Source organism: Orbicella faveolata, unplaced genomic scaffold (assembly GCF_042242905.1).
Source record: "Orbicella faveolata isolate gen_17 unplaced genomic scaffold, um_ofav_v1 contig_46, whole genome shotgun sequence".
NCBI classification, from domain to species: domain Eukaryota; kingdom Metazoa; phylum Cnidaria; class Anthozoa; order Scleractinia; family Merulinidae; genus Orbicella; species Orbicella faveolata.
Genome location: NW_028301576.1, coordinates 33,298,279 through 33,319,513, shown reverse-complemented (window position 1 = coordinate 33,319,513; position 21,235 = coordinate 33,298,279). Strand labels below are relative to the sequence as shown.

The window sequence follows — 21,235 nt, the reverse complement described above, 5'->3', positions numbered from 1 at the left end:
CACCAGGTACCACCGTCTGGGGTTTTCACTCTTCCATATTCCATGGGTACCATACAACGCGGGCAAGTGGGATCTTGGGGTTTCAGTTGGTTCAGGAACTGATCGGGGTCGAATTCCTCCAACACTTGGACTTCGGTGAATTCTCCTCGGTCATCCACTTCAGGTGATACTTCTACGAGGTCGTCTTTCTTGAATTTGTCGAGTCCCATGGCTTCCAGGACTTGCACGGTTCGAGGAGGTGAGTCTCTGATCACGGTCATGCATCTGCCTTGAATGGCAGGTAGCTTTGAGTCTGTGAAGATAGAGAACGAGTTAGTATCCCAACAAGGTGTTTTCACGTCGCATGGTTTCTAGGATGTGGGTGGTTTTTCGCACGTTCTTGGGGGTCGGTCTTTGCCTTCGCTTGCGATGGTTACTTTTCATTTGGCTTCTACATTCTTGACATTGGATCGAAAAGGCGCTCCAGGGTCGCGAGAAGCCTTTGAGAGGGACGGTGGTCCAACTGACCGAGTCCGGGGTGATTTCTTTGAAGAGGACGCGTTCGTTGAAACGGAGTCTGGCACGAGGTTTTTTGAATAACCATCTATCTAAAGTGGATTGTAGTTGTTTACCTCCTACTTCTCCTTCCACTCTCTGGGGCAAGAGCAATTCCAGTTTCTTTTTGGACGATTTTTTCTTTTTCCTGACGGGTTCGACGTGTGAATCCATGACGACTTCTGCTAAAAAGTGACTCGTGATGGAATGCGTGGTTCGACTTTATGGACGTTTTTGACGACCAATCAGTGACGTGGGGCGCGATGGCATCATGTGACGGTCTTCGTTCCGATTGGCGGGATCTGAAGTGGGCACGTGATCCGGGAAAGTACGGAGTGAAAGTGGATCCACGGCGCGGGTATAAAAGGAGCCCGTTGGACGCAGTGAATCATTCTCGACTTGCTCTTGACGCGGTGATGACCTGTAGGATTTTGACTGACAAGGACTTTGAAGAGATCCTTGAAGATCTGAGACAGCAGTTGAATCGAGCTTCTGACGTTTTGGATACAATCGAAAAAGAAGGCAAAAGACCGTTACACGGGAGGATAATTGAATTGGAGTTACGTCTTGTCTCTCCTTTGTACTATAGGCTCCAGAGGCACTTGATTGACTGGTGCGACCGTAGTTGCTATCCTCCTTTGTCGGACTTGCAGATCACGAAGCGAGCGGATCGAAAAGGAAAGAAGTTTAACGAGTTTGTCTGAGGGTGGGTTTCAAGATGACTTACTATAGCAACTCGAACCAGATTCGGGACCTCGTGGAGCAGATCGTGGATCAGAAGGTACACACTTTAAGAGATCTCGATGCCATTCCGGATGCCAAGGTGGACCTGTACATTTTTGACAATCTCTTCGAACCGTTAGGTCAAATACCCGATAGTCTGTGGTCTTTTGAGCTCTTGATGAGACGTCGTCCTGACTGGGGTGGTACGATTTTGGAGATGATGAAGAAGAACGAACACGTGTTTTTGTTCTGTGGTGAGTGGTGTCGCGTGATGTACAGAAGTGGTAGCAGTCAATTCAAATTCGTTCATTGTCGGGATCCCTCCCTGGACGCCGAGCGTGCCTGTTTGATCGCCACGAATAACCTCACGTACATGATGAGCGATGTCATCCGTGATCTGTTTGAACCCTTGCGGTTCGCTCGCGACCTGTCACGACGGGTGTTGGAGAACGACAAGAGTCCCAGGGTGGAGGAGATACTGATTTTCAACAGGTGCGCTCACAAGGAAACGTGTCTGAAGTTGGAAGAGTTGATCTACGATATCATGCGTCAGCGTGATCTGTGGAAGGATCAGTTTTTCTTCCGTGCCCTTGAAGCGGAGGAGGATGACCTGTGTGGTGAGTGTAGAGAGAGTATGCGTCAAGCATTCTATGTGAAGGGGGACGAGGAGGAAGCCCTGAAGTGGAGACCCGGTAAATGTGATTGGAGAAATTGTAAATATTATGCCATGGATACCTATGAGGAAGACTGTGATAATGAGTACGGTCAAGATTGTAAGAACACGGACTATGCTCATTACTTTTCAGATTCGGACTAAGTCTTTTTCGCCTTCTTTTTCGTGTTATCCAATCAGAGTCGATTTTTCGTAAGAACCAATCAGGCACGACGTTTTTGTACATATAAGAAAGTGTGAATAAAGAATTGGGTTCAAATCATTATGTCTCATGCTTTGAGTTGGTTGATCTCGAGAATGTGTACGCCCATAGCCGATCGATGGTGTTGGACGACCTTGTGTTCCAAGTGCACTAGTGTCTACGAGCGATACGGTAAGGGTGAACCCATCCCCGACCATTTCAGCGATTCGCCCTTGGAGGTGTTTGACTATACCGACGTCGAACCCAACGTGATGCGTTTTGTCGTTTATATCTTGTGGTTGAAACGGCAACCCGATTCATTTAAGAAGTATCTCGAGGTACGGGAGCAACGTTTCGAGTTGTGGAGACAGTGCGTGTACAAACTTTATCGACTATGAAGAAAGGTCAAAAGAAGAAGCAAAAGCCGCTTTCGACCGGGACGTTACTGGGACGGTATCGGGATCCTTCCAGACCCGGTAGTCTGGGCGGTCTGACGCGATTCGCCCGGGCCAATAAGATCTCGGTACGACGTGCTCGCGAGGTCCTGCAACAGGATTTGGGGTACACGTTGCACAAACCCAGACGTCGTCGTTTTCCCACGGTCCCAGTGGTGGTGTTCGGCATCGACGAGCAGTGGACGGCCGACCTGATCGAGGTGATCAATATTTCGAGGTACAATCGAGGGTATCGTTATCTCTTGACGGTGGTGGACGTGTTTTCCAAGCATGCCTGGGTCCAACCCTTGAAGAGCAAGACGGGTAAAGCAGTGACGGAAGCCATGACAAAGATCTTGAAAGGAGGTAGAAAACCCCTCAATCTTCAGACGGACGACGGGAAGGAATTCTACAACAAGACGTTTCAGGATTTGATGAAGCAGAAAGGCATTCATCATTTTTCGACGCGTGGGGATACGAAATCCAGTGTGGTGGAACGGTTCAATCGGACCCTGAAAGAACGTTTGTACCGATACTTCACCGTGAAGAATACGATGACGTTTGTGCCCGTGTTACAAGATCTGGTCCGAGGGTACAATCGATCGTATCATCGCAGTATCAAGATGGCTCCCGATCAAGTGACCTTAGCCAATAGCGAGGACATGTGGGAGACTCTTTACGGGAAGAAAAAGGGAAAAAAATCGAGACGACCTCCGCTGAAAGTCGGGGATCGTGTGAGACTGAACAAGAAGTTCCGACAGTTCAAGAAAGGGTATTTACCCGGTTGGACCGAAGAGGTGTTTGTGATACACCGAGTGCGTCCTGGGAAGGTCACCACGTACAAGGTGGAAGAATGGGACGGCACGGCGGTCGAAGGCACGTTTTACGCGCAAGATTTGCAAAAGGTGGACGTGAAAGACGACGATCTGTTCCGCATCGACAAGATCGTCAAACGAAAAGGGGATAAAGTCTTGGTGCGTTGGAAAGGTTGGCCAGTCAAGTACGACAGTTGGGTGGATAAAAAAGGCTTGTACGTGACCCAAAAGCCCAAGACGAAAAAAATGAAAGACTTTTACGTGCAGTTGATGAGCAATGCCAGTACGAGCGAGTTCACGGACAACAAGGCCAACAGTTTCAAGAACCGTCTGCCGTATCCGCTCCTGTTTGAATCCGACAAGGAATGGAAAGTGGGATTGGCGAGCGTGTCTTACCCGATTCCTCCGTCACGACCGCATCAAGTACCAGTCCCTCAAGCGCACGACTTTGACAACGACGACTACGTGTTCGGTATGGAGTGGACCATTGAAACGTTCAGGTTGCTAGACGACGGGATTACGTGGCGTCCTTCGCGATACCCCGTGACATTTGACGTCTACGGGAAGGAACTGAACCGTGTCCGACACAAAGTGACGAGCGGCAGATCTCTCATGCAATACCTCATCAATCGTTTTCACGAACGCCTGTATCATTACATGGATCATGCGGGTGAAAGTCTACGAGCACCAGACGGGAAAAAATACTACCCCGTGTTCCAATGGGAGGGGAACGATTTGATTATCGACAACACCGACACGTTCCTCGACGAGTCCGGAGACAGACATCGTCCCAGAGTGTATTTTGGTTCTAAACTGGTCAAGAAGTTGGGTTTGATTCGCGAGGAATCGTATTACTCCGTTCACTTGGACGTGAATATGATCAAGATCTTTCCCAACGACAAAGTCCCGTCTGATTTCAAGAAAGACTGGACCGACCATCGCGACAATCGATCTCGCGAATTTTGGAGTATGCTCAGCACTGGGTCGTTACAGCTCAGTCCCTATTGCAACTGGCGCCTCAGTTACTTGGACGAGGAATATGCCAAGACCTATCCGGGAGTCGTCGTTCATCCGGACCTCCCTCCGCCTCGCAGTCCCATGTACCTGTATTCGAATGTGGGTCGTAGCACCATTACGGGGAATCGAGTCACGGATATCTTGAGAGAAGTCCCCCACGACTCGCTCAAGACGACGTACGAACCGACTCAGATTCAATATAAACCCGTGCACAGCAACGTTTTGGATATAGTGGAGGTGCAATTGGCCGAGAACGACGGAAGACTGGTGGACTTTACCTCAGGCGTGACGTCGGTGACATTGCACTTCAAGTATGAATGAGTCTGTCGACGACTTTTACGTGCAACTGATGAGCAATGCCAGCACGAGCGAGTTCCCGGACAAGAAGGCCCACAGTTTCAAGAATCGTCTGCCGAACCCGTTGCAGTTGAGAGAGTCGGGATGGAAAGTGGGTATCAGCGACCTCTCGTTTCCGTCCGCGACGCGTAAGATGGACTTGAAAGATTCTGTTCTGTTTGAAATCTGGTGGATCGACATGGTGAACGCCTCCATAAACCTATACAGTCGGGTCTCTTCAGCGACGCGAGAGGGCGATTTGGAATTCACGCCGAGGACCGGTACCGAGTTGATGAACGCGATACGAGATCAATACCTGCATAGGTTGAGAGATCGAACGGATGCTGACGTGACGATGTACAAGAAAAAGAGCAAACCCGATGATCCAACCGAATTGCTGTACACGGTCATGCATCGGGCCGAGCATGGAGAATGCGTCCTCGACAACTCGAGAACGTGCCTCAGCCTCCTGATCAACGGTAAACGCATCTACCCACAAATGTCCATCGGCATCGAATTGGCCAAGATGAAATGGGTGAAGATGGGAACATTGCAAAACGGTCAACCCAGTTACGTCTTGGGACCTCACTTGAGGAAAGAATTTCCCACAGAAGTCGTACCCACGGCCACGGACTAGATCATAGGTCAGAATGACGGGGACGAGACATTTTACAAGATCGACCCGGACACCTTACATTTGAGTTGTTTCATCAATTGGGTTTTCACGGATTTGGATCGCAGTTACGAAGAGGCGTTCGGTCACGAGCGTCGTTCCTTGTTCGTGTATTCGAATGTGGGACAGAGTATGGTGACGGGGAATGAAGTCACGGACATGTTGAAACAGGTTCGTTACGATCCGGACGTGATCGACCTTCAACCGAGACACATCCTATATCTACCGGTGCGCACGACCTTTTTGGACATTGTCGAGACGCAGGTATCTGAGAACGACGGACGACTGGTGGACTTTGCATCGGGCGTGACCACGATCACGTTGCATTTCAAGAAAGGATGAGTAATTTTTACGTCAGCTTACCCAGTCACAGCGGTAAGAGCGAGTTCCCGGACAACAAGGCGAACCATTTCAAGATCAGGTTACCACGTCCCCTACGCCTGAATGGAGAAGGAGGCTGGAAAGTGGGAATGAGTAGCATCGCCATGCCGGATGCGCACGTGACGTTGCCTTTCACCGCTTCTGAGGATAAAACCATCTTGTCCTCCTTCTCATGGAGACGCATAGAATCGAGTAGTTTTTACTCGTTTGGAGAAGCTTACTTCGACACGGATGACCTCAAAGAGGTATTTTACAACGTGGACGGTGTCGGATTCATGAAATCCATGATCTCCTTTTTCACGCGACAACGCATCTTCAAGAACTCCGGACCCAAATTGGGAGCCAAATATGTCACGGATGATGGGAAGAGAAGCTACGTCAAATTCAAGTGGGAAGGTGATGAACTGGTCACGGACAACAAAAACACCTATCGTCCTGTCACGCATTTCCCCGCGTTCCACGTCAATGTTGAACTGGCTTTAAAAATGGGATGGCTCAAAAAGAACAGCAGTGGTTACGATCTGGGACCTAACTTGCAGTTCGAACTTTTTGACGATGTCGTTCCGGACATTAGCGTCGTCGGGGACGTCCACGACAAGGAAGGATCACCTGTCTTTTGGGGTGTCATCACAGATAAGGGAGGAAATGGAGATTTTTTAAAACTCAGCATCTATTGCAATTGGCGTTTTCTAAACCCGAACAAAGCGTTCGAGGTGGTGGTGGGAAGCAGTTCGCGTTCCTTGTTCGTCTACTCTGACGTGTGTAGAAGTGGCGTGGTGGGAAATCAAGTCACGGATGTACTGAGAGAGGTCAACTTGATTAGAACAGGTGCGGGTGTCCAGTATTTCGAGCCTTACCACATTCAATATATTCCCGTGCGCAGACGTCATTGACATAATAGAGGTGCAAGTGGCTGAGACAACTGGAGAACTGGTGAGATTTGGACCTGGCAATACGATCGTGACGTTACACTTTAAGAAAGAATGATCGGGGGAACGTTGGTACGATTTCATCCCGATAAAATGAGGCAATCCGGAGACGGATTCGGCATGGCTTGGAGAGGTGTCAAGAAACAAGGTCCCGGCATTCTCCGAGACTTTATCACCGAGACGGCCACGGAAGGTCTGAAAGGTTTAAATTCGGGCAGCAAGGGAGGAAAGCCCAATTGGAGAGGTGGACTCGCCGGGGTCAAGAGAGGAGCGACACGGGCCGTGAAACGTAAAGCGACGCAAGAGATCAAACGGGCGTTGGCGAAAAAAGTGAGAAAAGACCTCTTTGGAGTATGAATCCCATTTACTCGAGGCGCGTGAGACTTATTCCGATACGACGAACGTATAAAGGCGGATCAATCTTCCCGTCCCGATCAAAACGCCCGAACTATCGTTGGGTGCAGTCGGCCCTGAGAAGGAGACGAAGACGACGACGACGTAGACGATGACGGACCTCGTGGCTCATGCCCGTTCGGCGGGGGTTTGTAACCCTCGTCTGAACATGTTCAGTACCCCTCCCACGGATGTCAGCATGTCGTCTCGACGGTTGGTGAGAATCAACCCGTTCAATACGGGGATCAACCCCGTAACCTTCCAAGTCGATCCTCAAGAAGACTTTATCGACTTGAACGAGAGTTTCTTCGAAGTGGAATTGACCGTCAAGAAAAGTAACAACATGAATCTGGTGACGGCGGATGTCATGGGACTCGCCAATAATCTGGCCCACACTCTCTTCAAACAGATCAATGTGAGATTGAATGGGACTCTCATCAGCCCCCAGACGGATACTTACCACCTCAAAGCCTACATCGAGACACTGTTGAACCACGACCGAGACGACGGTGAATCGATCCTGACACCCAGTGGTTGGTACAACTGTCTCGGTGTACCTGACGACGGAGATGCCGATGAATTGACTGCCAATATGTTGAATTTTGCCGCTCCTCACGCTGACTATACTGCTTTACCTCAAGATCTCAAGAACGTGGTCCTGGGACGATCCCAGTTTCTGGATGGAGAAGCCGTGACTTTGAGGTTCAAACCTTTCCTGGAAGTGTTTCATCTCAGCAAATTACTGTTACCTGGCGTGCAGATCCAGATCGACATGTACTTCAATGCCCCAGCCCTGTGGACCATCCGATGGGACGGTGCTAGTACTCTCAGACTGACTGAAGCCGACGTGAAAGTGAGATTGTTCCTGTCTCAAGTGAGAGTGACTCCCTCGGTGTACCGAGAGATCATGACCAGCCTGAAAGGAGGAAGAGTGACCACTTACCCCACGGTGAGAGGTGAAATTCGCACTTACTCGCATCCCAACGACAATCGTCATTTCGAGTGCAGCAATCCTTTCCACAGTAAACTACCTAATCGGTTAGTGGTGTTGTTGTTGAAACAAGCGGCCTTCAACGGAACCATCACCGAGAGTCCGTTCAATTTCGGAAAATTCAATCTGGCTTCCATCAAACAATTGGTGAGAGGTGAAGAGTACCCCTACGAGACCTTGCAGCTCGATCACGATGGGGACAGTAAAGATCAGAGAGGTTACTACAGATTCCTCCAAGCCTCAGGAGCGTTGTGCAGGGGAAAAGGAAACATGGTCCGAAAAGTGGATTGGGGGGACGGCAAGAGATGCAACATGTTTGTATTTGACAACACGGCCAATGGATGTTTGGACAGTCCAGTGTTGAACCCCAAGCAAGAAGGTGAACTGCGTCTGGTGATCGATTTTGGAGCCAATCCTGGAGAAAACCTGACTATCTTGTTGTATGGTGAATTCGAGAATTTGCTGGAGATCAACGAGAACCGAGTCGTCATCTACGACGTGTACCAATGAGAAGAAAAAAATGGAGAAAGTAGCCTTGAATAATATACAATTGGATCATTTGGCACGAACGAATCCGTCCCTACGCTGTGTCTTTTACGGCACGGTCCCTTGCGATCGGCTTCCCAGGACAGTCCCTCAAGAAGGACCGACCGCTTACATCGTGAACACGGACCCTCACGACAAACCGGGCGTGCATTGGATCGCTTTGTGGGCCGACAAGAACAAGTGCGAGATCCTGGACAGTTACGGTCTACCGTTGGACGCGTACGGAACCGCCGAACCGATCCAAGAATGGTTGGATCGTCATTTCAAGTACCAGATTCACAACGGCATGAGTCTGCAGTCCCTGTTCAGCCAGAGTTGCGGCGGTTACGCCCTGATGTTCCTGATAGACCGAGCCGAAGGTCGGGACATGAACGAGTTCTTGAATCGTTTTAAGAAAAACGAGTTTGTGGAGAACGATCGTAAAGTAGGACACATGGTAGAACGTCTGATCGTGGACGAGTTGGTCTGGCACAAGATTTGTAAAACCCCGTGTCACCAGGACACGAGCAGTTCCTCCCAAGGAGTGCGTCATTTGTTATAAAGTAAGCTGTTCGAAATAAAAGAGGTTCATTTTTGAAAAAGAGGTAGTGTGGTAGTCATGGCTCTTCAGTTTCAAGGGCATAGACATTTGGACGACGTGATAGCCAGGTTAGAAAAACGCTATGGAAAAGCGGGTGGAAAGACGCCTCAACCCAGTGAGGCTCATTTCAAGAAAAACCAACCGCCAAAACGACAGCTCAATCTGAAAATACTTCAACCCACCAAAAGACAAGTGTCTTTTCAACCGCCGTCCGTCCTGGACACCGGTGCATTACCGGCGACGGTGACCACGCGTAGGAAACGCAAGAGAGCCGCCCCTGCCATGCCGAAGCTTTCCGAGAAGGAAGATAGGAAAAGAAGAATGAAAAAGAGGCATTGGTACGAGAACAAGTTCGGAGACTTGAGTAAATTCGCCAAGAAAAAACCTCGAAAAAAGAGATCGGCGCCTGCCAAGAAAAAAGGACGTCCCAAGAGAGCCGCTGCCAAGAGGGCCATGGCCAAGATCAGGAGTCGGGCCAAGAAAAAACCCATCTGTTTCAATCGTAAGGTCACCCTATTGGGTCTGTTGAAACGCATCCCGGCCGTCAAGACCCCATTGGCCAAGTTGTTCGGATAAAAACGGAACGTCTCGAGACCATGGACCATTTCATGATCATGGAACGACGCAAAGCGTTTCAATTTCACACGCCGTCGAGTTTGTTGATAGCGGGTCCGTCGGGGTGCGGCAAGACGGTGTTCACCACCAAACTGCTCTTGGAGAACGGCGACTTGTTCCAACAGACACCGAAGAGTATTCATTACTGCTACGGATCGTGGCAAGACGGTTTCCAAAAGCTCAAGAAGGGTGGAGTCAAGTTTTACGAAGGCATCCCCGACAGCGAACAGTTACCCCGATGGTTTCCCGGAGGGGGCGTGTTGGTCCTGGACGATCTGATGGATGAGGGGGGTAGCGACAAGCGCGTGTTGGATCTCTTCACCAAACATTCGCATCATCGGAACATCACGGTGATCTACCTGTGTCAGGATCTATTCCCCAACGGAAAATTCGCCAAGACCATTTCCAGAAACGCGCATTACATCGCGGCCTTCAAGAACCCTCGGGATCAGTTGGGGATACGGAATTTACTTCTGCAATCGTTTCCCACGCAATGGCAAGAGGTGTTGGACACGTTTCGCAAGGTCACCGATCGACCTTACGGTTACATGCTATTGGATCTTCATCCAGCCAGTCAGGACGATCAACATGTCCTCAGCCATGTGTTAAAAGACGAAGGATTCGTCCGATGCCATCAGTTTGCAACCCCATCATGTTGAGGAGCGAGGTCGAGTGGTTTCCGCTATTCATTCACCTGTGTAAAAACAGGCTCAAATACATCATGAATCCCCACGAGCTGGACTACGAACCGATGAGACAGGTCACGGAATGCGAGAGTTACCGTCAAGTACGGTCCATCATAAACGCATATAACGGTGAAGGTTTCGATTATTTGGTTCATAAACAACGAGAACTCGCCGAGAAGAAGATAGAAAGAGAAAGGTACATGGATAAAAATGAGCTCTTATGGTAGTGACGATTTCAACTTCTCGGCTCTGGAAGATTACTCGCCTTGGGGGACACCGGCTCGGACGAGTACTCCGATTCCGCCTGCCGCGGGTGTGGGTGCAAGTCTGAACACTCCTCCTTCACCGCGATCGTCACTGGCGACACCGCCCCTGCCCAATGTCTCGCCCGTCGGAGTGGGCACCGCTGGCTCGGGTGCACCGCAGACCAACGTCACGGCTGGTGTCGGCAGTGCTGGATCGGTGTCGCGCGCCAATGTCACGGCAGGTGTCGGGGCACCCAGGATAACAATGTCCACACCTTTGGCACGAGCCGTTCGAGGAGGGAAACGACCGAGACGCGTCCCACGTCAAAATACACCGACGTCCTCCAGTGATTCCGGAAGCCGCAGACAAAGTAGCGCTAGTGGTAGCGGCGGTGGAAGAGGCAGAGGCAGAGGCGGAGGCGGAGGAGGTGGAGGCGGAAGTGGTAGTGACTCCACACCGCCTTCGTCGATTCGATCGGGTCGAGGAGGAAGAAGAAGAAGGCGAGGAGACCGTGTTCTCGACCAAGCCCAGATGCAACAACAATTGGAAGAGATTTTACGCCAACAACAACAGACGGCCGCGGGTCGTCGCATTGCGGGCATCACGACCACCAACACGATCACGACTACCTATAAAAACGGAGAACGTCCTACCGTCACACGCAATTCAACCAGTGTACGTAACTGAGAACAACCATGAGAAGACGCCGTCGTCGACCGAAAAGGAGAAAGCAATGGGGCGGTGCTCTTGCGAATGCCCTGTCTGCGATGTTACCCATTGGTAAAGGGGCTGCCTTGGGATTGGCCAAAGCGTTGGGTGGTCGCGCCGTGAAAACAGGCATCCGAGCTGGAACGACCGCTGCCATTGGTGGTGTGGGAGTGGGCGTGGGTCGCGGGATCCGAAGACTTGTGAGACTTAAGAAAAGACGACCCCCTCGTCGATGAAAAACCATTCGAATCAAGATGTTGAGGAGTGAAGTCGAGTGGTTCCCCTACTTTTTGCATCTATGCCGATGCTCTCGCTCTTACTGGGATGCGACCAGCATGGATCACGAAGACATGAAACGGATCGCGGACGAGTGTGATAGTTACCGACAAGTCCAGGACATCCTGAACCAATCCGTGGAAACTGCCTTCAAGGACGAAATCTGGGAATACAAGCAACAAGCTAAAAGGATCGAACGTCCCGACAGAAAGTCAGACTACGTTTGGCACTGGTTAGAGAAGAGTCATGAGTACTTCGGTCTGTTTATTGGATGAACCTTTCAACACCGTGGTGGATTTGGATTCCCTGAAACGTTTGGACGTCTTGTACGCTTTCTACCACAAGTATTGGTGGTGTCGAAGGCAGATGTTCGGTTACTACAAGTTGTGTAACGCCATTCTCAACGGACTGGCCTTACTGACGGTGGCCGTGAGTATCGTCTTGGGATCCGTGTGGAAAGATGGGTACACGGTGGTAGGATTGACGGCTTTCGCCACCTTACTGAAAGGATGGAACGATTTCAAGAAGTATTCGTTCAAGATGGACATGGCCCAATTCGCTTACACGACGTACGAGAAGACGCTGACAGAACTCAGGAACTACGCTCTGGGTGGCGTGGAGGAATTGGATGGGTTTTTGACCAAGATGCAAACGTTGGACGACGTGGTGACGGATTTCACATCTCCCACGTACGACCGATACGTTCGAGACTACGCCCTACGATTTCGTCACGTGCCGCTATAAAAATGACATCGCGGCCAACCTCTTCATTCAGAACCAACATGCCCAAGAGGTCAAGGAGAAAGAAAGCGTCTTCGAGAAGGCGTAAAACCGCTAAAACCACTAAAAGAAGACGGTACCAAAGGGGAGAAGGGATCGGCACTGTGGTGGCGGGTTTACCCAAGGCGGCTTGGGGTATCACCAAAGGCATAGAAAGCCTGAGAGCCAAACAAGAACGGGCGCATACCAAAAGGATGCAGGAACGAATGAGACGAGGTGAAAAAATTCCACACAAGGGCGAAGAGTTCCGATGCTCCATCATGTGAAAATAAATGGACGAGACTAGCCGCCGTACACCTCACTTGTCACCATGACAGCCCGAAGGAGGAGGAGACGAAGAAGGAGACAGAAAGGTGGAATGTTTTCATTCGTGCTTCACAAAGGTGTAAACAAAGGTCTGAGAGGTCTATCAAAATCCAAGAGAGTCGCACGAGCCTCAAACAAAATTTCTCCGAAGCTCAATTTACCTCAGATTTTCAAAATGCTAGGTAAAAGTATAAAGATGTGACTCATCCATTCGGACTCAGACAAAAAAGAGACTGCACGTTGGAAGGATGGCTAAGAGAAAAGCCTCGTCGTTGCGTACCAAAAAGAGGAGAAAGACTCAAAAGGGAGGTGTGGCTCCCATCCTCGTGGACTTCAAGCAGGGATTCAGGGTCACCAAGGATATGATAAACGCCATCAGGAAACCCGTCGATCATCAAAAGGCCAAACGTGGGGTGGCCAGTATCAAACGCGAGTACCAAGAGTATAAGAGACGTGGAGGTACCCGAGGTTTCAACAGTTGGGTTGTTCACAAAGGTTATGGGAAACGAAACTCAGGTTGCTGCATCATGTAATAAAAAGAGTACACCAATCCGATCGTACGCATAAGTCCACGATGAAGCGGTTACGACGACAACGTCCTTTCCTGACGCGCGTCCTGAAAGAAGCCAATCGGAACAAACGTCAACGGATGTTGCAATTCGCCGACAAAGATCAGATCAACGCCATCAGCGAGATGGTTCTCAATTTGCTGAAAAAGAGGATCCCCATCAACGCAACGACTTATGGGAAACTGAAAAGACATAAAAGGGTTCTGCGCGAAGTGGGTAGACGCAAAAACTCTCTCAAGCGTCGAAGAGAACATCTCCTCACCCAAAACGGAGCGGGGTTCTGGAGCGGTTTGCACGGTTGTTTCAAAGCATGTTGTGTACGGTGAAAGGACGCAGTGAGGACGGTTACCCGCTGGAGGGGATCAACGTCATACCCAATTTCCCACCGAGAGAAGACGAGTCCCACAATACCATTCCTAAACTCGTGCAGTTGTTGCAAGACGCCAATCGTCGCGAAGCCCGATGGAAAGACTCGTACGAGTACTTGAACAAGAGGTACCACGACCTGGATCAAGAATACATGGCTTTAAAGTTCAGTGACTTCTGCCAAACCTGTCAAACGAAACGAGATACCACGCCGCCCGGTGGGTGCATCGAGTTGTGCAGGGAGTGCGGTAAAGGCAAGCGAACCGTTCGAAGTCTCGAACTCGAGTTGGAAAAGAAAGACGAATCCATACGGTACTGGCAAGACTGTTACGAGACAGCCTTGAGAGAATTGTCTGAGTTTCCTGACACGACCTTGAGTCAGAAGGTATGAATGAAGTCATGATGGTACCCGTTCAAGAATTCAATCGTCTGCAAGATTATTACAAGGGTAAAATCAGCCAGAATGCCTTGTTGAACAAAGCCGGACGTCTGGCCGCCGAAGAACATCTCATCCTGAACGACAAACGCATCCCCGACAGCATGGCCGTCAAGATGACCAAACCCATCGCCTCTGAGGAAGGGAAACTGGTGAAACGTATACGGACGGGTAAAAGCGGTCCCATCTCGTACCAGGGAACGACAGAACCCGAAGGCATCGTCGACGCACCCGTCGAAACTCTGTTGAAACAGATCCTCAAGGGAGTCAACCAACCAGCCGCAGCCCCCGTGATCATCCCGCCACAACCCCTTTCTACGACAGGACTGAAAAAGGAGCTGAAAACCCCCATACCCTCCACGTCAGGTTTTAAAAAGGAGAAGAAAACCCCCAAACCCTTCAGTCCATTCGAACAGGTCACGCTAGGTAAAACTCCCCTATCGTCCAAGAAAAAAGCACCCATCTCCGATAGAGCCAGACGTGTACTGAAATCACTCGGTATCGACTACGACGATGGTGGTTACAGTCCCAAAGGCAAGTCAAAGAAGTACAAGAAGGCCAAACCGTCAGCCGCAGAAAAGTTACAAGCAGGGTGGGAAGATTTCGAAGACCCCTGGAGAAGGGGACTGGACTATGACTCGGATTAAGAAGAGGAAAAAGGCACCTCCACCCCCGAGGAGAAGTACCCGACGTCGACGTCAACGAGGGTATGGGATCGACATCCAAAAATGGTTGGCCAAGACTGGGATCGAGTTTCATTGGCCCGGTTATCAGTACATGGGACCTGGTACCAAACTGAAGAAACGTCTGGTGCGTGGAGACCCCGGGATCAACCGTCTGGACCGACTAGCCAAACAACACGACATTGACTATTCCAGGGCCAAGAACTTACAGGACAAATGGGATGCCGACACCAAGATGATCCAGGCCATCGACAAATTACCCGGACGTAAAACCATGACAGAACGCATTGTTAAGAAAATCATGCAGACCAAGAAACGTTGGAAATTGTAAAACCTTTTATTGTTGTTGTTGTAATTAAAGTTACACACGCTTTGTTGTTTTTCAAAAAAAGAGTCTCTTTTTTTCTTTAAGACGAAAATAAATAATGTTCCAATTGATCCATAAGTTCGACGGTGACTGAGAAATGGCAACGGTTCTGTTCTACTGTATCCTCGCGTTCAAACTGCGCGAACCAGCGTCCCATGTCATGAAGCATGGATGACATCTCGTCAAGCTCACTAGCTATTTCCACGATCATCTTTTCCATTTCTTGTTCTTTTCGTACTCGTTTCACTCGGTTTTCTTCTGCGACTCTCCTGTTTTTCCTGATTTCCGAAAGTCTCCGTTTACAGGATCCTCGGGTTCCGCTAACATGCGTTCTAACTCTGTTACCAACCCTTCATCAGGCTCAGAGTCAGAGTCAGAGGAGGAGGAATAAGACAACTGCCTCCCACGGCGTTGCGGTGGGGGTAATGCCTGTGGTGCTGCAGTGGTATTGGTGGTAGTGCTCTTAGCGGCGGTGGTCGTGCTCTTAGCGGCGGTGGTCGTGCTCTTAGCGGCGGTGGTCGTGCTCTTAGCGGCGGTGGTCGTGCTCTTAGCGGCGGTGTTCGTGCTCTTAGCGGCGGTGGTCATGCTCTTAGCGGCGGTGGGGAAATAAGACACCACCCTCCCACGGCGTTGAGGTGGGGGTAATGCCTGTGGTGCTGCAGTGGTAATGGTGGTACTAGTGTTGGTTGGTGGTAGTGTTGCAGTGGTAATGGTGGTAGTGCTCTTAGCGGCGGTGATAGTGGTGTTCCTTTGTGGTAATGTCGATAGTGGCGGTAGTGTTGAGTGGTAATGGCGGTTGTAGTGGTTTTGGTTGGTGGTAGTGTTGCAGTGGTAATGGTGATCGTGCTCTTAGCGGCGATGGTCGTGGTGTTGGATGGCGTTAGTGTTCCCCTGAAATCCCTCAGCTCAACCCGACCTCCAAACAAACCCCGAAGAATTTCATCCGGATCGTAATCATGCTCTTCCCACTGTCGTGTTGCAGGTAAACGGGAGCGACGTTTGCGTTCCCTATAACGATTCAACGCGTCGTGCACCTTGTCGTGTATCTCGCCCCGTTTTCATGCACGATACCGTCTCTTCTGCTCGCAAACTTTCTCCGGATTTCTTTTCTTCCACTCTCGCACGAACTCTCTTCTTCTCACTCTCTGTCGTTTCAATGCTTCAGTGGAGCGGGCAGGCATGGTCTTCCGTAATGGACGCTCATACAAGTTCTAAAATGGGCGTGGAGAATAATCGTGCTCTATCTATCTACTATATCTCTATATCTCTATATATCTATATATCTATATATCTCTATATCTCTATATCTACTATATCTCATTTAAAAGAGCATAAAAAATACTCTCTAGAAAAAAGTTTTCCTTCATGGAAGCTAGTAGTAATTTTTAAACAATTTATATAAATTAAACTTCACAAAAAAAAAAATCTCGCATTTCCGTCACCATGGCAACAGCCAGTTGAATATTAACTCAAATCGAGTTACGCGTCTTTTCGAAAAGTGTGTTTACTCAACAAAACGAAGCTTTTTTCCAAAGTTCCTGAGCTCTACGATCCCAAAAACGATTCAAGACACATAATTCAAGAATTATTTGAGATTGCAAACGGAAAAATGGCGGTCCGAAGGGAATTTGAATTTGAATTTGAATTTGAGTAGCACATGGCGAAGGTCATGCAAGCTCACTTACCTACAATTTTCGCTTCTAATTTCTAGCTAACCATAAAATTACATTCGTATTTACTTCAAATACCTTTAGGAATGTTGTCCGCTTCCGAAAACATCTTCAGGACGTTGAAATGATGCACATCGCTCGCTCGCTCAACAAAACGCCGCCATTTTGACTTAAAATTGGGTGATTTCGCAATGTCGTCATGTAAGCCACATTGAAGCATTCCACGTGAAACTAGTCATGTGAAGATCGGGGACGGCGCGGATTCGCCTTATGAAGATCTGTCCAACCAATCACAGATCGAGACCAAGTCACGTGTTAACCAGACCCAGGGGATAGGGGGGTATACCCCCACTCGGTCGGAGACTGGGGGCGGGTCGAGTGGGGGTTACCCCCTATACCTCTCTCAGTCGGAGACTTGGGGCCGGTCGAGTGGGGGTTACCCCCTACACCTCCCTATACCCCCCTATACCGTAGGTATAAAAAAGATCGGTTCGAACCGTTCAAGTCACTCTGAGTTTTTGACTTGTATCGAGCGCTGGAAAAAAATCATGGTACAAGAGCTGACCGACGAGGAGATGAACCAACAGATGGATCAATATGAATCAGTGACCGATGAAGAGATGAACCAACTTATGGATCAATATGAAGCAGTGAGTATGACGTGTACCCTATGTAAGAAAGTAATCTTTAGAACTCTAACCCTAATCTTTTTCATAGAGTTACTGGGATTGGCTACCGGAAGAACTAAAGCGTTACGTACTTGACTTAGCAACTTGGCAAAGCATACGCGATAGAAGGAACAATGATCAAATGAGAAACCTTCACAGAGAAATCTCGAAATATGACCAACTGAAAAGACAATGGTTTTACGGACACATAGAAATACGACCGCCTAAATGCCGCCCAAACTTCTGTAATTGTAACGCGGATTATGAAATATATGGACATTGTATCAACAAGCGTGGCGAGAAAAGGAGTTTCTATATAGGAAATAGTTTCAGGAACGCGTTATATGACTTAGAAAATAAAAAGCGATGTTGTCGGCTACTTTTTGGAGACCTGACAATAAAAACTGACTAATTAAAAAACGTGTTTGTTGTCTTTTACAGAACAGACGGACCTACGACGAAGCCTTCCCCTCCGACGACGATGACGACGACCGAGCGATGCTCCAAACCGGAGGTGGTGCAAGACCACCTCTAGAATTCGAATTAAGACCCATAGGTGCTCGACGTAACTGGAGAAACATCCTCAACAAACAACGATTCGAAGCCACGCTCAGACAACACAGAGACGTGACTCGCGAGGAGAATCTAGGTCAAGAATTGACTCGGGCCCTTCAATGATCCATCGAGCAACAAATCGCTCAGGATCCTACCCTGACACCCGACTCCACGGTTCATTTCACCATGCAGTCCCGTGCCTTCACGCACGCCTTTCAATCCACCACCTTCACCGTGCGAGAATTCGAAGCAGGGAGTGAAAGACTAGACACTTATCTCCAGTCTCTCGCGGCCAAACTCAACTCCAACGAAGAATTCACCCCCGACAACACGTTTACCATGGAAACCACTTTCATACGTACCCCAGGTCGTGGCAGTGGAAAAAAACGATACAAACCGAGTTGCGCCGCCGTGCGGAACATCGTCAAACGGTCGCGCATGACCATCAAAAACAAAGATAATCTCTGCTGCGCTCGCGCCATCGTCACCATGAAAGCCCGGGTTGACGCGAACGAGAATTCGCGTGACCAAGATTACCACAATCTCAAACAGGGTTATCCTGTCCAAGAGCGACTGGCCAAAGACCTCCACCGTCGAGCCAACGTTCCCGAAGGACCTTGCGGCATTCCCGAACTGCAAAAGTTTCAGGCCGCGTTACCTGGCTACCAGCTCAAAGTCATGTCCATCGACCCACCCCACATGGTCATCTACGCGGGACCCGAACCCTCGACCAAGATCATTCGTCTCATCAAAGAAGGCGATCACTACGACGGATGCAATTCGTTCAAGGGATTCCTCAACAATTCCTACTTCTGCGACGAATGCAATCGAGGCTACGATCACGAGGACTTCAAACATCATTCCTGCCTCGGTAAATGGTGTCCCGCCTGCAAACGAAAAGACTGCCCCGATTTCATCGAGAAAAAACGACCCCTAGCTCCAGGCAAGTTTCCCGAACCCACCTCACCATGCCATTTGTGTCACAGACAATTCTTCGGAGACCGATGCTACAACGACCACTTGCAATGGCAGAGTCTCAGCATCCCCTCCATCTGCAACACTTACAAAAAGTGTGAGAAGTGTTGCCACGTCTACGAATGTAAACGCAGGACAGGACGAGGAGGTGGCCGTCCTTCCATCGATCACAAGTGCAGATGGGGCGAATGTCGCATCTGCGAAAAACAAGTCCATCTGCCGACGCACCGATGTTACATCCAACGCATCCCCGAAGACGAAGACGAGCCCAAAAAGAAACGCGTCCCCCGCGACAAAGTCAACGATCGACCCTTCGAAGAACCCGATCCAGACGATCCAGACACGTGCCTCTGGGTGGACAGAGACCCGCCCCTTCAAGTGTACTGCGACTACGAAGCCATCGACGCCGAAGGGAATCAGACACCCATTCTACTCTGCCTGGAAGACGACGAAAATGAGACATGCTACTCCTTCTACGGCCCCGACTGCACCGCCGACATGTTCGACCAACTCGAAGACCTCGCCGTCGACCAGGACAATGACAAACGGGACGTCATCGTAATCTTTCACAATCTCAAAGGCTACGACGGGATGTTCATCCTGCAACACTGTTACGCCACCCATCGAGAAGTCACCGACCAAATCACCGTCGGCACCAAGATACTGTCCCTAAGATCCGACAGACTGACTTTCAAAGATTCCCTGTGCTTCCTCCCGTTCCCGCTGGCCAACTTTCCAGTCACCTTCGGAATCCAAGAACTGCGCAAAGGATTCTTCCCGCACAAATTCAACACCCTAGAAAACCAAGCGTACGAAGGTCCCATGCCACCGCGAGACATGTACGATCCCGACGGCATGTCCGCCAAAAAGAAAGCCGAGTTCGAACAGTGGTACCAAGAGAAAGTCGACAACGACTACCATTTCGTCTTACGGGAAGAAATGGAAGCCTACTGCGAGTCGGACGTCAAACTCCTCAAAGCAGGCTGCCGAAAGTTCCGGCAAGAATTCAAACAAAAAGCCGACTTTGACCCCATGGAGAAATGCGTCACCATCGCCTCAGCATGCAACCGGTTCTGGCGCAAGAAACTCGTCCCGCTCAACACCATCGCCTCCAGACCCCCACGAGGATGGCACGGTGCCCGATCCAATCAGTCCGTCAAAGCCCTGAAATGGCTAGCCTGGCAAGAACACTCATTGCAACGCACGGATCATGGCGATCGCACACGCACCGTGCGAAACGGAGGTGAAGTCCGACTGGACAGTCATCTCGTGGACGGATACGATCCGACCACTCGAACCGTCTACGAATTCCACGGATGTCTATGGCACGGATGTCCTCGCTGTTTCCCAACCAATCGAAACAGACATCCCATCTGTCACGCCGATCGCACTCTAGACAAAGTCTACGAGTCCACACTCCTCAAACACGACCTTCTCAGTCGTCAAGGTTACCAGCTCTGCGTCAAGTGGGAATGCGCCTGGAACCTAGAAGTCAAAACTAACCCTGATCTCAACCAGTTTCTAGACACGTTCAAAATCGTCGAACCGCTCGAGCCCAGAGAAGCTTTCTTCGGAGGGCGCACGAACGCCATCAAACTACATCACGTGGCCGACGTGGCTCGAGGAGAGAAAATCAAGTACATCGACGTGACGTCGCTCTACCCCTGGGTCAACAAGGAATGCGAATACCCCGTAGGACACCCTCAAGTCATCGTCAACCCCGACGACCAAGACATCCATCACTACTTCGGCATGGCCAAAGTGGACATACTGCCGCCTCACGAACTATACCATCCCGTTCTACCTTTTAAGCACGAGAAAAAACTCACCTTCCCACTCTGCCGATCGTGCGTGGAAGACGAAATGAGCAAACCCCTCTTAGAGAAATCGCATTGCTGCCCTCACACGGCCGAGCAACGCACGCTACGAGGGACCTGGTGCACACCCGAAATCCAGAAAGCCGTTGCCATGGGATACACGCTCATCAAGATCCACGAAGTCTACCATTTCCCACCCAGACAACGCCGTACAGGACTCTTTGCCGATTACGTGAACACCTGGCTAAAAATCAAACAGGAATCCGCTGGCTACCCGAGCTGGTGTCACACCCCCCAAGACAAGAC

At 49.9% G+C, this 21,235-nt stretch overlaps 3 protein-coding genes across 3 annotated transcripts; all 3 read left to right on the top strand.

Moving 5' to 3' along the window:
• Positions 1-1,252: 1,252 nt before the first annotated feature.
• Positions 1,253-2,534, top strand: LOC149099865 (uncharacterized). The gene has a single exon (XM_089277971.1). It carries the CDS (start codon positions 1,253-1,255, stop codon positions 2,072-2,074), a length of 822 nt encoding a protein of 273 aa, XP_089134097.1. The 3' UTR covers positions 2,075-2,534.
• A 4,585-nt stretch (positions 2,535-7,119) lies between these two features.
• Positions 7,120-9,508, top strand: LOC149099864 (uncharacterized protein F54H12.2-like). Its single transcript, XM_089278189.1, has one exon. The coding sequence runs from the start codon at positions 7,202-7,204 to the stop codon at positions 8,588-8,590; it is 1,389 nt and encodes a 462-aa protein (XP_089134315.1). The 5' UTR covers positions 7,120-7,201; the 3' UTR covers positions 8,591-9,508.
• A 2,359-nt stretch (positions 9,509-11,867) lies between these two features.
• LOC149099863 (uncharacterized) lies at positions 11,868-13,109 on the top strand. Its single transcript, XM_089278422.1, has one exon. The coding sequence runs from the start codon at positions 11,984-11,986 to the stop codon at positions 12,479-12,481; it is 498 nt and encodes a 165-aa protein (XP_089134548.1). The 5' UTR covers positions 11,868-11,983; the 3' UTR covers positions 12,482-13,109.
• Positions 13,110-21,235: the final 8,126 nt, after the last annotated feature.

Excerpts from the sequence above, each read along its gene's own strand:
- LOC149099865 (XM_089277971.1), top strand. The coding sequence starts at position 1,253 with ATGACTTACTATAGCAACTCGAACCAGATTCGGGACCTCGTGGAGCAG.
- LOC149099864 (XM_089278189.1), top strand. The coding sequence starts at position 7,202 with ATGACGGACCTCGTGGCTCATGCCCGTTCGGCGGGGGTTTGTAACCCT.
- LOC149099863 (XM_089278422.1), top strand. The coding sequence starts at position 11,984 with ATGAGTACTTCGGTCTGTTTATTGGATGAACCTTTCAACACCGTGGTG.